General features: G+C 37.2%; 2 protein-coding genes across 7 annotated transcripts in view; one reads left to right on the forward strand and one right to left on the reverse strand.

Annotated features, from left to right (window-relative positions):
• The window catches only part of LOC130907904 (cytospin-A-like), a 176,822-nt gene that overhangs the window by 131,974 nt on the left and 29,189 nt on the right, over positions 1–15,659 (reverse strand). The window lies entirely within an intron of this gene.
• Positions 1–15,659, forward strand: part of dlgap2b (discs, large (Drosophila) homolog-associated protein 2b) — a 168,630-nt gene that overhangs the window by 106,215 nt on the left and 46,756 nt on the right. For 3 of the 6 annotated variants that reach the window (XM_057823420.1, XM_057823424.1, XM_057823423.1), the window contains 2 exons: positions 202–421; positions 14,833–14,877. In XM_057823420.1, the coding sequence (XP_057679403.1) occupies positions 202–421; positions 14,833–14,877 (265 nt within the window). The other 3 variants (XM_057823421.1, XM_057823425.1, XM_057823422.1) reach the window with 3 other exon arrangements.

A 15,659-nucleotide genomic window follows, 5' to 3' on the forward strand; every position in this document is an offset into this window, starting at 1 on the left:
GTCTCTTCCTGTTTAGTTTTGATCTATCCTGTCTCATTTGATTTTGACATTCATGCAGTTTTAAGTTGGTTGGGAATTGTCAGTGGCATGTCCTTATGCTAACACTCCTTCATATTTGCTGTGCAAAGGGGAAGAATCAAAGTGAGAAAGAGAAAGGAAGAGGAAAAATTAAGGACTGCTATTCCTGTTTTTGTCTCTCAGGTGAGTGAGACTGAGATCAATGGCCAGTTTGAGTCAGTTTGCGAGTCCGTTTTTAGTGAAGTAGAATCCCAGGCTATGGAGGCCTTGGACCTGCCGGGTTCGTTCCGCACTCGAAGCCACAGTTACCTCCGTGCAATACAGGCTGGTTATTCCCAAGATGACGACTGCTTGCCTTCAATGACATCCTCCACTGTCACTTCAACTCTCAGATCCACAACAGGTAAAACAATAACCCGCTAAAAGAGAGGGCCTAGGCTACATATCCCCATGCATCCAATACATGAGCACCAACTTTACATACCTACATATGTACAGTGGGGAAGCCTTGAATTTCTGAGATGCCAAGCTGATTTTCTTTGGATGTTTTGCTAATTGATTCATCTGATGGTCTAGATGGATTTCTTTGGATGTCAGTTTGCACGCTCCATACATCACGAGGCCTATCACATGTGCTGCTAAAAAGATGTAAACTAGTGTCACGGTGGGAGGGTCGTGCACACACAAACCGCTACACAGAGGTGGGTAGTAACGCGTTACATTTATTTGAGTAACTTTGAGAAAAATGTACTTTTAAGAGTAATTATACTAAGCCATGCTTTTTACTTGAGTAGATTTACGAGGAAAAAAAACACTACTTATTCCACTGCTTTGGGCTACACAAGAGTCGTTACATTTTTCCTCTTTATTCTACATATTAGATTTATTATTATTTTATTTTTTTTTGCTAGTGATGCTATTGCCAAGAGTAGCGCTACTAATTTCACCAATGAGATGTCGCAAAAATAATCACGACTCCATTACATCAATCAGATTCAAGCTTGCCGTTCGATAATCATGCAAACCTGTTCAATCACGCGTCTTTAAAGCATCTTAACAAATGAAGTATTTGACAGAGTGCTGCCCTCAACACGAATCGAAAGCACGGACTTAATACGCTCTCCCAGTTTTTTATTTGGCACCGACTGACCACGGAAAACCAGAGATATGATCCCTTTAATTTCAGGAACTACTTTCTCCACGAGTATGGAGGTACAGTGGGCAAATAAGTATTTAGTAAACCACGAATTGTGCAAGTTCTCTTACTTGAAAATATAAGAGAGGCCTGTAATTGTCAACATGGGTAAACCTCAACCATGAGAGACAGAATGTGGGGGGAAAAAAAAAAAACAGAAAATCACATGGTTTGATTTTTAAAGAATTTATTTCCAAATTAGAGTGGAAAATAAGTATTTGGTCACCTACAAACAAGCAAGATTTCCGGCTGTCAAAGAGGTCTAACTTCTTTTAACGAGGTCTAACGAGGCTCCACTCGTTACCCGTATTAATGGCACCTGTTTTAACTCATTATCTGTATAAAAGACAACTGTCCAAAATCTCAGTCAGTCACACTCCAAACTCCACTATGGCCAAGACCAAAGAGCTGCCGAAGGACACCAGAGACAAAATTGTAGACCTGCATCAGGCTGGGAAGACTGAATCTGCAATAGGTAAATGCTTAGTGTAAAAAAAAATCAACTGTGGGAGCAATTATTAGAAAATGGAAGACATCCAAGACCACTGATAATCTCCCTCGATCTGGGGCTCCATGCAAGATCTCACCCCGTGGCATCAAAATGATAACAAGAACAGTGAGCAAAAATCCCAGAACCACACGGGGGGACCTAGTGAATGACCTACAGAGAGCTGGGACCACAGTAACAAAGGCTACTATCAGTAACACAATGCGCCGCCAGGGAGTCAAATCCTGCACTGCCAGACGTGTCCCCCTGCTGAAGAAAGTACACTTCCAGGCCTGTCTGCAGTTTGCTAGAGAGCATTTGGATGAACCAGAAGAGGACTGGGAGAATGTGTTATGGTCAGATGAAACCAAAATAGAAATGTTTGGTAGAAACACAGGTTCTTGTGTTTGGAGGAGAAAGAATACTGAATTGCATCCGAAGAACACCATACCCACTGTGAAGCATGGGGATGGAAACATCATGCTTTGGGGCTGTTTTTCTGCAAAGGGACCAGGACGACTGATCTGTGTAAAGGAAAGAATGAATGGGGCCATGTATCGAGAGATTTTGAGTGAAAATCTCCTTCCATCAGCAAGGGCATTGAAGATGAGACGTGGCTGGGTCTTTCAGCATGACAATGATCCCAAACACCCAGCCAGGGCAACAAAGGAGTGGCTTCGTAAGAAGCATTTCAAGGTCCTGGAGTGGCCTAGCCAGTCTCCAAATCTCAACCCCATAGAAAATCTGTGGAGGGAGTTGAAAGTCTGTGTTGCCCAACGACAGCCCCAAAACATCGCTGCTCTAGAGGAGATCTGCATGGAGGAATGGGCCAAGATACCAGCAACAGTGTGTGAAAAGGTTGTGAAGAGTTACAGAAAACGTTTGGCCTCCGTTATTGACAACAAAGGGTACATAAAGTATTGAGATGAACTTTTGGTATTGACCAAATACTTATTTTCCACCATGATTTGCAAATAAATTCTTTTAAAAATCAAACAATGTGATTTTCTGTTTTTTTGTTTTTTTTTTCCCCCACACATTCTTTCTCTCATGGTTGAGGTTTACCCATGTTGACAATTACAGGCCTTGCTAATATTTTCAAGTGGGAGAACTTGCACAATTAGTGGTTGACTAAATACTTATTTGCCCCACTGTAGATTTTTGTCTTTATTATTCAATCAAAAATGAAAAAAAAAAAAAAAGCTTCAATAAAAAAAGTCGCTTCAACCAAAACATATATTTTCAATAAAAAAAGGCACTTCAATTAAAAAAAAAAAAAAAAAAAAGTGTTTGAATGCAAAAATAAATTTGAAACAAAAAAAAATGCATTTGAAAACTTTTTCTTTGTTTAATTTTTTTTTTTTTTTTTTGATTGAAGTCAAGGTGGGTTTTTTTGCGCGTCGCTTAGGCGACGGGGCTGTGCACCCCTGTACCGGCACGTCGCGACACTCCAGTTGGACCCCGATAGCCAGCCGTCCCATGTTAAATCTCTCGGATCATAGAAGTGCTGCTTTGCATCAAAGTCATATGCCTTAGGTGCGCTATTTTCGGCTTGGGCTCGAGCCGACGGCTGGGGCTCGACAAGTGGTGGCCATTATTCTTGCTTCATCATGCTTTCATGGCTTACACAATTGGCAGTCACTTGTCACTCAAACATGTCTGACCAATAGGTGAAGTACAGCATTTGTGTTAAAATTACAAAAAAAAAAAAAAAAAAAAGTGCCTTCAAAACTTTTTCCACTTATTAAAAAAGTGAGACTTACATTAAAAAAAATGATTTCAAATAGAAATATTATTTTCAAAAAAAAAAAAAAAAATAGAGGAGGGTAATTTTATTTTTCAAATGATTTTTTCTTTGATTGACAATATATTTTTTTATTTAGACACAAATGCTCTACCCATAGTATGGCCCAAACACAAAAAGGATTGCTTCAATTAAAGAAAACATTCTCAATGAAAAATTAAGTGTTCAAATGCAAATTTTTGACTCTTAAATGATGATCTATGATTGAAAATTTTCTTTTGATTGAAGTGATTTTTTCTTTTGAAAATATTCTGTTTGAAGCACCTTATTTTTTGATTGAATAATAAAGACACAAATGTCCAAGCCAAAATGTGGCCCAAACGCAAGACAACACTACTTCAATCAAAAAAGTTGTTTAAATCAAAAAAAAAAAAAAAAAATTGATCAAAGAAAAAGTTTTATTTTTGCATTCAAACACTTTTTTTTTTTTCGATTGAAGCGACTTTTGATTGAATAATAAAGACACAAATTTACCTCCATTTTTAGAGGGCAGGGGACTAAGTATGAATAGTATGAATCTAAGTATGAATGATACTAAGTGATGCTTCATTAGTAGTTTTTTTCAATTTAATGATATTTTATTTCTTTGGCTTCATGTGGTTATGTAATGAGTTATTGTACAGTATCATTATAACAACAGTTCATATAGATAAGTTTGTGCTGAGAGAAAAAAAAACATTGTTTAAAAAAAAAAAAAAGGAGTAACTCAAAATGTTACTCATTTCTTGAGTATTCTTTTCACTGGATATTTTTTTTACTTAAACTTGAGTACATTTTTGGATAACTACTTTTACTTCAGTAATATTATTTTGCAGTAACACTACTCTTACTTGAGTAAACTATTTGGCTACTCTACCCACCTCTGCCGCTACACAATATCACAACATGGCACAGCCACATTACATGGCATGTCTACAAAAGGCCCTGAGCATGTGAAACTGTGGTGTTCTATGTATACACTATTTGTTGTCAGTCTTAGGGAGTAATGAATAAGGGCATGGGCCTAAACATTTGTGTTAAGGCAATCAAATACATGCCGCTCACTTGCGCTAATACACCTGCACATTATCATCTGTTCATGTAATTGACAATCTAATATCTAGAACCATACGATAACATTAAGGTAAGTCAACAAACACTAGAGTTTACATATACTGGTTGCACAAATGAACTGATAAAAGTCATGGTAAAGCAGTTGATTTGCCTATGGCTATTAAAGGTATTGCTATATTGTGTTGCATGAAATGTCTAAAGGATGATGTCGACTCAAGCTATGTACATGTCTATCACATGAAAGCTGGTTGATCTAATTGGTTTAAGGGAAACAGCCAACTAAGCAAACGCAAAGCTGAAAATGTGTTCTAATTTCAGGTTGCTTTAATTGTTGTGCTGCTCTTTTAAGTGTGATTTCACAGTTTTATGTGACACGGTATTTGCAATATCGATCCAAGAGTTAGGTTTCTTTGTGCAAGCAGAGCTTTTGCAGCAGCTCCCTCACTAAATGCATTTGGTGTTTGCCATAAAGAGTAAAGCTATGAACCCTATTGAAGCATTTTTTTCTTTAAATATGCACATTTATACTGATGTTACCCTGCTTCTTTGTACTTTCCTTTCCATTTAAACATGGAAACCAATGCTGTGGGCTTTTGTCTCCCTGTTCAATTTGGATTTTTTTGTATTTTATTTCAAACTACCAACTTCAGTTTGGTTTCCATTCTCCGATTTCGTCTCTGTGACAGAAGCACTGAGGATGAATGAGTGCTCTCCAATCCCACCGTCTTATCTGCTGAACTTGAAACAGGCCAAACAAGCCATTTTTGAGGATTCGATTGCAAATTTACAGCTAACATTTTGCGGACACAGACAAAGGGCTCCCTGAGTGGTGATTAGGTATCTCCCATTCAAGCTTATCGCTCCTATGATGCACTTCTTACACTGTTCCGAAGGAATAGTGGCCTAGAAATTAATGTTACTGTTTTGGTTTGGACAAGGATTGATTCCTTCAATCATGGTAGCATACAGAACTAGTTTATGTCTGAATTGTATGAACGTATCCCCTGTGAGGATAGCGGGAGGGGAGGGGTTGCCATGCGGTGCTCTGTAGGGCAGATGAGCAGCAAATCCCTCTCCATTTGACCGTCCATCTCTTGAAGGATAACCAGGGGGAAAGAACAACTGGAGGCATCAGTGATGATTGTTGCAGGTATTTTAATATTGAAGCATACATATATCTATGTATATGTGTTTGCACTGCCTTCTCAGTGAATAAAATAGCTATCAACTTGTAGAACATCTATAAAAGATCTGGTAGAATAACTTTGTTATCTTCAGCAAACAACTCATAAAAACTGTTTCAACTCAATTTCTGTGCTGGACCAACGACAGCAGCAAACGCAATGCTGACTTTTGTGAGTTGTTTGCACTGCCGGGGTAAAGTGTGCGTAGACATCTTTAATGTAAATATTTGAGAGGTGTATACTTCCCAAAATTCAGAATGTTTTCATTTTACAATCATAGAAATCGCCACTGTCTCAGATGTCTCATATGTGAACGTCTCTTTTTTTTCTTCCCATGAAAGTGTGGCTTCTTGTTAAAAGCAGGGGGTGGCAAAGTTTACCCATTGGCATCAAGTCTGTCAGCTGTCTTTGACTGTGGGATTGCAGCTCTCCCTTGTGCAGCCATCAAGTTGGGGGAAGGGGGGTCAAATTAGTCACCTTGGACCTAATATGTTCAATAGGGTTCATAACTGCTTCTTGGTCCAGTGGGTTGTGGATGTATCACTCTCTTAACATCTTTCCATTTGCACTAAATGGCACGAAACAAGTTGCACATAAACATTTTTTGATGAATCATTTCTTAAATAATCGGATGCTGATTTGGTGATGATTGATGTGTTTGATTCCACTCTTTTCTGTGCTGTGCAGTGAAAAGATGGAAAGAAGCTTGTTATTAATGACATGACTGAGAAGGCAGTGTAAAACATGGTGGAAAGACTACAATATGTGAGTTCTGCGATATGATTGTCCATGTGAATTAAAGACATTTAGACAGCAAAAGAAAAACCCTATCACCAAATTTAGAACAATTGGTTGCAATTTGCATGCGTTCTGTAACTCACATATTGTATGTTTATCATAGATATATATAGTATGTGTGCTCTAGTTGATAATCTCAATCACACTCCAGCTGTTCCTTTCACCTTGCGTTTTCCTGTTTCCATATTCAAATTTTTCTTCCAGAGGGATATGATGTTGTGGATGCGACCTCTTTTCTAAATGACGACATGATAGAGGATGATGATGGTGCCAGCTCCTCTGCCTATGCAGAGCTGGAGAGGCTGGAGAGAGAGACTGTGGCTGCTCGCAGCCAGCACAGTACTAGCTCCACCGTAACGGCAATCTCGGTGCCCCCGGCAACACCACCGTCATACAGGGTTCCCAGTGCCTCGCCCATGGCCACCACTGAGCCACCGGTCCCCCAAGCCATCCAGGCCTTCAAGGAATCTGCTAACATGGTCGCAGCCTTCAACATGCAGTGGAAGGATGAAATCTCAGCCATGCGCTATGAGCTGGCAGAACTACGACGAGACGTCTGTGGGGAGTTGAAGACGTTCAACAGCAATTTCTTCAACTTCACTCAGTGCTACAATATGTGGACTTTGTGCCGGGAGCCATGCAGCGACGGCACTACGCAAACACAGGACAGAGTTTCCATTGGAATCCAAGCAGGATCCAGCTGGTCCATTCGACATCATACGCAAGACAAGTCAGTAATGTGTCAACCCGAACCTGCGCCGTTTAGCATCATGGATTTAATGAACCCGCCTCGAATTGAGATCATAGAGGGAACCCCCGAGAGCACACCGGAGGGTTCAGGCAGTCCTGCAAGCCCACTTCCAATAGAGGACTTTCCATGGGAGATCAACAAAAAGCAAAGGGTCCCCAAGCCGCAAGAAATGTGTGGCAACACAGGTGGTCACAGAAGTGCCAGTCTCGAACTTTGGTGCAGGAAGTACACCAGTGGGCCCATGTCATACATGTCAATGTCATTCTAATCACTCTCGTCTGTCATTGTATAGGACATGGTGAGGAAGCCATTGTAAAACGTGGTGATTTTACATAAAGAGGCTGTTGTTAGTCCCTTTACTCTGCAGACACAGTCTGTCAACTGTCAAACAGGTTAGAAAGTTCTTTTAACAGCCTCCAAGAGACCGCTTAAGTTTTCACCTTTGGATTAAGGTAACGTGTGAATGTGAGCGAGATGGTAGCTGATCCTTAGATCAATAAGTGCCAACAAGAGCAACATTGTCTTTTCTCAATGTCCTAGAAAAACGACTGACAAAAATAAAATCCTTCTCAAAATATAGGAAAAATTAGATGAATATCAAGTCGGTTTGTTTCTGCACATGCATCTTAACTCATCTTTATTCTAGTTTCTCCTTTTAGAAACACTATCTTCACCACCTGCGTATACTGTGAATAATTTTATAAACGCTAGAAGATTTTCTAATGAATGCATCAAACTGAATAAATACGTTAATGTTTAAGTTATTCCAATCAAAGCATTCTGTCACGATGGCCTTAGGTTTATTTTTTGAGCCAAGTTTGAATATGTCCAACATTCAATAATGTTTACGTGGGTTAACTAACAAAAGTAGAAACTTAACCTGAAATCAGACAGTTTGGTAAAGACAAAAATAGATGGAGTAACAGTGTAGCTTGAGGTTATGAACCTTAAAATGAACGACAGACTGCAGCCTCACAAAATTCAACTGAGGAAAATAAATGAGCACTTCAAAATTATCATCAAAAGCTCCATTTGTGTTCCGCTCATGTTTGTACTGTATATAATTGTACAATTGTGTATAGATATATATATTCAAATATATTCAAATACTTACTGTGCTGGTTTGTACTGGTTGCAGTTCAAAAATATACTGTGATGGATGACCAATGAGATGGGTTAGTATAGAGTAGTCAGTTTGGTTCAACAAAGCACCTTTTCCAAACTAAGGCCATTTATTTTTTCCATGTCCATCATTTGGGTGGTAGCTACGGTCACTGAAGTGTTTGGTGCCTCAACAGTCTTTGTTATTATCATTTTGATGCATGAGTTTACAAATTCCCTTTGATCGAACATTTTTAACCTTTGCTGCTGAAAGATCAGTCCCCAAATGTAGACAATCAGAGCCACTGCCGGGCTCTACCTCGCTGATAAGTCCCCAGAGGAGCAGTATGGTACCAGTGAATGTACTAACACCGCCTCACTAGTGAAGGCCTAGCTGGCCTCCTGACTAAACTTAATAGGCGGTCATGACCTTGCTTATGAAACAATAGTCGCCTGTTAGCCATTAACATTCCCTCTTGCCATTCATCCACTCCATTATCCCGTTGTCCCACATTAGTTTAACAAAAGTTGAGACCTAAGGAACTGAGGCCACAGATAGCAGCAGTTTTAAAGCACTTATATCTCGACTATCCAATGACCCAGAAGAAGTCTGATGTATCACAGCCCTGACGTAAATGTGAACCAGTAAATGGGACTACTGTGCTGAAACTGAAGCATCTTCCCTCTATGTGCGACCAAAAGGCAATAGTTGCAGCAATTTGTTAGTCGTTTTTACAAGAGGACTTTTTTTTTTTTTTCATTTTAATTTTTCATTTGTAGTCTGACACCCACAGACCAGTTTGAGAAATTTGGAATTGTTCTTGATGGCTGTAGGCTGTAGTAAAAATAAAAATAAAAATAAAATCCTAATTCATCTTTTCTTTTACAACAATCCTTACCAACAATTACATGGTTTGCACCAAAAGAGAAAATGAACACAAATTAAGTTTACTTTATACAGACACATTAAAAAAAATGCTACTTAACTACTTAATGTTTGATGTTGCAAAATATAAATATGCCAATATGGACGTTTAGCAAAAGTAATGTCATCAAAATACAGTAGATGCGTAGCAGACCTGCAAACTAGCTACTGTGTCATCAGTCTGTTGAGTTGCAGTCAACTCGTGTTTCTGTGCTAGTTGTTGTATTGAATGGAATTGCAACATAATGGAGATGTGTATGAATGTACGAGGGTCATTCAATAAATAAGGTGAATTTTTTAATATAAGGACTTCTAATACAGATACATGCTTACATTTTTCCCCCCGAACATTGTGTCCCTGCACTGTCACACACTTTTCCCATCTGTGCAAAAGCTTCCATATACCCTCAGTGGAAAAATCTTTGGACTGATGTCTCAGCCAGTCGCTTACAACTCTTTTGACTTTACAGTCACTTTCAAATTTTGTGCCATTTTTCAGCTGAAATGTGGCACCATACACAGTTGACATTCTCCTATGAATTTCAACTCGTTTGTACTAAAGATGTCCCGATCGATCGGGTCCGATCACGTCATTTTCAAAGTATCGGAATCGGCAAAAAAATATCGGCCATGCTTTTTTTAAATATATATATATATATATATATATATATATATATATATATATATATATATTTTTTTTTTTATTAAATCGTTTTCTCATTGTGTTTAACGTTACAGACATAATATGTTTCACACTTCCAGAGTCTTTAGTTTCGGCATAAGGTTGAATTGTCAAATTTATCCTAATAACGGCGGTAATTAATTTTTTAAAAAATGTATCACGTTAAAATATTTAACGCAATTAATGCATGCGCTGCACGACCCACTCACGCATTGTCGCGCTCAATCTGTAATGGCGCCGTTTTACCCATATAGAGAGATAAAAGGCAGCGTAAAATGAGTAGAGTGAATTTTGGCAGCCTTTGGAGCCTTTTTTTAATTGGCTAAAGCCTTACAATCCCTCTCCCTACAATTAGTAATATCATGGGAAGCGATGTGGGGACGCAAGGTAGCAATTGATATTTTTCTTCTTAACACCTTATGTTATTCCCCAACGAAGAGAAGATATATCAATTGGTAGCACTACGCACAGTCATGGTTCCACTTCCCATGATGCATTTGGGCGTGACTACAGTATCATTTATTGAAAGCTCAACAAATACACTAGATGGCAATATTTAGTCACAATATACAAACTCACAAGTCTTTCTATCCGTGGATCCCTCTCACAGAAAGAATGCTAATAATGTAAATGCCATCTTGATGATTTATTGTCATAATAAACAAATACAGTACTGATGTACTGTATGTTGAATGTATATATTCGTCCGAGTTTTATTCATTTTTTTCTTAATGCATTGCCAAAATGTATATGATCGGGAAAAATTATCGGGAATGATTGGAGTTGAATCGGGAGCAAAAAAAAAAGTAATCGGATCGGGAAATATCGGGATCGGCAGATACTCAAACTAAAACGATCAGGATCGGATTGGGAGCAAAAAAACATGATCGGAACAACCCTAGTTTGTACCCTTCAGCAACTAAAAACCTAATAACTGACTGCTGTTCAAACCTAGAGCATGCTTCTTGGTCGGCCATCTTTTTTAATCGCCACAACTCTCAAACTTTTTTATCATCTGCAGAACAAATTAAATCCATGTGAAAATGAAGTCAAACAAAAAAATAAGCTTCTACATTGGTACCTCTACTTACAAAATGAATTGGTTCAGCAAGTACAGTAGTTTCGTAAACTGAAAATTCCGTAAGTAGAGACGCGTTTTCCATGTAAATGAACTAATCCATTCCACGCCCCCCAAATTCAGACATAAATCTTTTATAAAGCATAAAATTGCATCAAAACATCTAACAAATACATGTTATATTAGAAATTGCACAATTTTGACATAAAATGAGAATTGTGCATAATGTAAAAGACAAAGAATAGCGTAAATAATAAAAGTTAATACATGCATGTAAAGCTGTCCGTAAACGAAAGGCAAATCAAGAGGACGCTGGGATACACACATACACATTCAGCAGAGGTCCCTTTTAGTCCATTGGATGCCAGGAAGATGCTAGGCTTAACTCTAGGAGGTCATACTGTATTTTTGCCTTTCGTATCCTGAAATTTCGTTCGTAAGAAGAGGCAATATTTTCCCTTTGAGGTGTGTCGTAACCTGAAAATTTTGTATGTAGAGACTAGGGCTGCAGCTATCGTATTTAGCAGTTGATTAATTGATGAACTAGAACAATAGAGTAATCGGATAAGGAACATAAAAAATAAATCTCAAATGGTACAAAAAAATTAATCAATGGAGATCTAAGTACAACAACAACAACAAAAAACAGTTGGCTAACTTACATAGCAAAAGTCCGCTAGCTTAAATGCTATAAAATGCTCACCTTTTTTTTTTTTTTTTTTTTACAATGCTCTTGACAAATGATTCAAACACATATTCCTACAAAAAACAGCTAAATATACCTATAAACTAAATTACAAATGCATTAAGAACTATTACCTCAAACAAAAACTTACTTCTGTTGATCTTAACAGGGAGCAACTGGATTCAGCCATGAGAAATTAGTTATGTTATATTCACTGTTGCAACTAGAAGGCAGTGTATCCACCCAAATCAATAAAACTAAAATGCAAACACTTTCAAAACAAACCATTACAATGCCACTTTAATTTAAAAAATACTCGAAGCAGCATAATTTAATTCGAATCTTTTTTCTAATCGAATTACTCGGGTTAATTGAATAATCGTTGCAGCACTAGTACAGAAGTTCATAAGTAGAGGTACCACTATATCTGTATTAGACGTCCTGATACAGAAAAATTCACTTCATTTATTGAATGACCCTCATAGTTCAACTTCTTATAGCTGACATTGCAGGCTGACTCAACAGCACTTCAGCAGGTTACAGTTAAGGACTGCACTCTATTCATCCCCCATCAATGTCAAATATTCAACATAACTCGTGACGATCTATTCAACGACCAATTAGTTATTATGCCTACCCTTTGGAATAATCCGTATGTATGAAGAATATTTTGCTTTTGGCATTGGAAGGTAAATTTGCAGCTGAGAGGCTGTGAAGTAATAGTTGGTGGATGGGAAAAGGCTCAAATTCATTGATGCGATAGCCCACATGTGCAATACTTAAGATTTTCAGTTATACATCTATGTGTCAATAAAAAGCAGGTTTTTAAATATTTCATTGAAGGCACACGACTGTGAAGTATCTTGCTTAAACATTTATATACAGTATATATGTACACATCTATAGTATATTTAAAAAAAATTAAAAAAGACATTTGAGGGAATTGCAATGGCATTTCTCAACAATATTTTCTCCTTTGCTGGGGGAAAGCAAGGTGATTTATAAGGTGCTGGCCAATCATGATGTCTTCAATCCGTATTCATTCATTCTATGCAAATTCTTGGTTATTTGGTATATTTTTTGGGTCTGTTCTAGTTAAGTTGCTCGTGGCAAAATAGTCTTTTCTTTGGCGACGTTTTCTTTTCTAATGATGTTGTAGGAAATGCACTTGCTTGTTTTCGCCTACCACAATCAAAACTTTCGCTTGTGAATTTCTTTTGTTGTAGCATCATGTACTCGCACAGGTAGTTTTCGATTGTTGTTGATTTGAAATGCTGTGCAAATTCATATTTTTTTAAAAAATGAAAAAAATAAATTTGAAAAAAGGTATATATACTGTACATGTATGGAATTCAGTAAACCTATTTGAGTTATCTTGAGATTCATTCTATTGTCATGGTTTTTCTAAAGAATATACTCATCCCTTGATATGAATAAAGAAATGTAGCAACGAAAATGAACTCAATGCTCTAAAAGTAATTCTTGAATGAACAAAAAGAAAAAAAAAAAAGACTAATTGATAAAGGACAATGGGTATTTTTGTCAAATTACCGTAATTTGTGGACTATAAGTCGCTACTTTTCCCCCCTCATTTTGAATCCAGTAGCTTATAGTCTTATTTGTTTGTTTATTTGGGTTAATAGGTAACACTTTATTTGACAGTGGCATCATAAATGCGTCATAATTATGAAATTACACTATAATGGGCTTTAATGAATGCCTATGATGGTTGTCATTTAGTGTCATCTGGCAAATCTTACATCCATTCAAAAGTGAGATAATTTGCCGGATTACACTAAATCACATCTGCCAGAAGCATTAATGCTCATAGCAGTGTCACGTCATAGTTATGATGGTTTTATGACAGTCTTATGGCGCTACTATCAAATAAGGTGTTGCCAAATACCATAAAAAGTAATTAATGAAACAACTAGAACAGTAACTGAAGAAATAATTAGTATAGGACATGAATTTTGATTGTAATTAACATCTGTACCGCTGCAATGCATGCTAGGAGGCATGTTGTGCGACAACAATGTTGACAGCATGTGGCAGCAGAGGTTGACTGTCCCCTTTAAGGGAGCAGTGATGGCCAAATGAAGCTTTTTGAAGCAACAAAGCTTTGCAGTCAATTGGTTCAAAGCTTCATTTGGATCATTTGGTCTTATGGCAGTCTTATGATGCCGCTGTCAAATAAAGTGTTACCGGTAAATAGTTTTGGGTGTAAATAGCTCATGATACAGTGAGGACAGCTGCAGCTTATATTCCAGTGTGGTTTACTGGAAAAAAATGCCGTATTTTTGTGCCAAATTTGGTGGGTGGTGGCTTATAGTCAGGTGTGCCTTATAGTCCAAAAATTACAGTATATCTATAATTGGCTGTTTATTCATCCCACCATATTTGTTTGAACAGTGTTGAGAAAATGTTGTCATCCAGAGATCTAATGAAATGACTGTGCCAAATGTATGACAGTAGTTATTAGAACAAAAATCTCTGAATGGATCTTTGACGTACCTGAAAAGCTCCACTTATTTATTATGCCCTTGGTTGTCATGCATTTCTTCACAAGCAAATGTGCTTCTCTGTTTTGCATCAGTTATGATGCAATTTTCAGGGATCTCAGACTGCAGTGTTTCGTGAATCAGATTCGGTCCATGTTCTAGAACATCCCTTTGAATACAATTGTTTAGCCTTTATTTGTTAGCTTGTGCTTACATTTTGTAACTGAATGAAAAGTGTAATACTTTTGCTTTCAAATTCTGTTTGCTTACTGTGGTGTTTTTCCAACTTTTCTTGGCCTTATGTATTTTTCATAAATTGATATAAAAAAACTGAATTAAAAATGCTTATAATGTTTATGCTGATGCTAATTTAATGGGGGTCATAGCTTTACAATGTTTAACAATTACATCCAACAAAAATGTCGCACACAGCCAGTTGTTTTCCTTTAAACACATCAGAAATACTTCACAGCTTTCCTCACACGTTTTTTTTTTTTTTTTTTCTTAATGAGAAGGTGTCATTTTTTTTGGTTGGTTATTATTTCCTTTTGCTTTTATTCCCCATTTTAGGCGCCCGTAGCTTAGCTGGGGGGCGTAGAGAGTACGGTAGGTCTGGTAGGGAACAGTTTTATTATTTCTCTTTCTTTTATATGTTTCATACATTTTGTCCGACCCATTGACATTTTTCACTTGGTAGAAATGAATAAGACGTCATGCTCACGCTAGTGTATTTGAATTGTCTTCATTATTTTTCACATTGAAGTCAGTGGAAAGTTTGGCTACCAGTACCTAATCCAAGGAATTTAAAATATACAAAAAGAAGCACTGATAGTTACCATCTTGTTAGGTGTAGCACTGCATCGTATTTATGTTGGGGACTATTCAAATCCAATTCTGAGGGTTAATTTAACAGCATGATTTTTTTAACTCCATATTTTACTTTTTATAATTTGTTGTTTATTTTTGTTTCTTTAAAATTTTAAAGGTTTGTTAAATCCTATTGGTTTTAACACCTCTTGCTTTAATCATTTGACAGAATCATTTTTAGCACATTACTGTATCTTTGTCTTTTCAGTATACTGGCATGCAGCAAGGCAGGCTATGAAAAAATAAACAGCTCTGTTCTACAAACCAGCACAAATCAATGCTCTTATTATATCTCTGAATAATACCATTGTGGCAGTTACTTTTTTTTTTTTTTTTTTTAAATACAATGGAACCTTTTATGGCAAACAACAATAATATCGCAAACTTTAAACTCAATCCAAAAGAAGAAGATACTGTAGTACCAGTGCCAAAATGTGCCTTGCTGAGGGTTGTGAATTTAAGTGTCTTTTACAGTTTTCACCATGGAACAAATGGGAGAGTACCACAAGCATAAAAATTAAGGTTGACGA

This window comes from Corythoichthys intestinalis, chromosome 19, assembly GCF_030265065.1.
Source record: "Corythoichthys intestinalis isolate RoL2023-P3 chromosome 19, ASM3026506v1, whole genome shotgun sequence".
NCBI lineage: Eukaryota > Metazoa > Chordata > Actinopteri > Syngnathiformes > Syngnathidae > Corythoichthys > Corythoichthys intestinalis.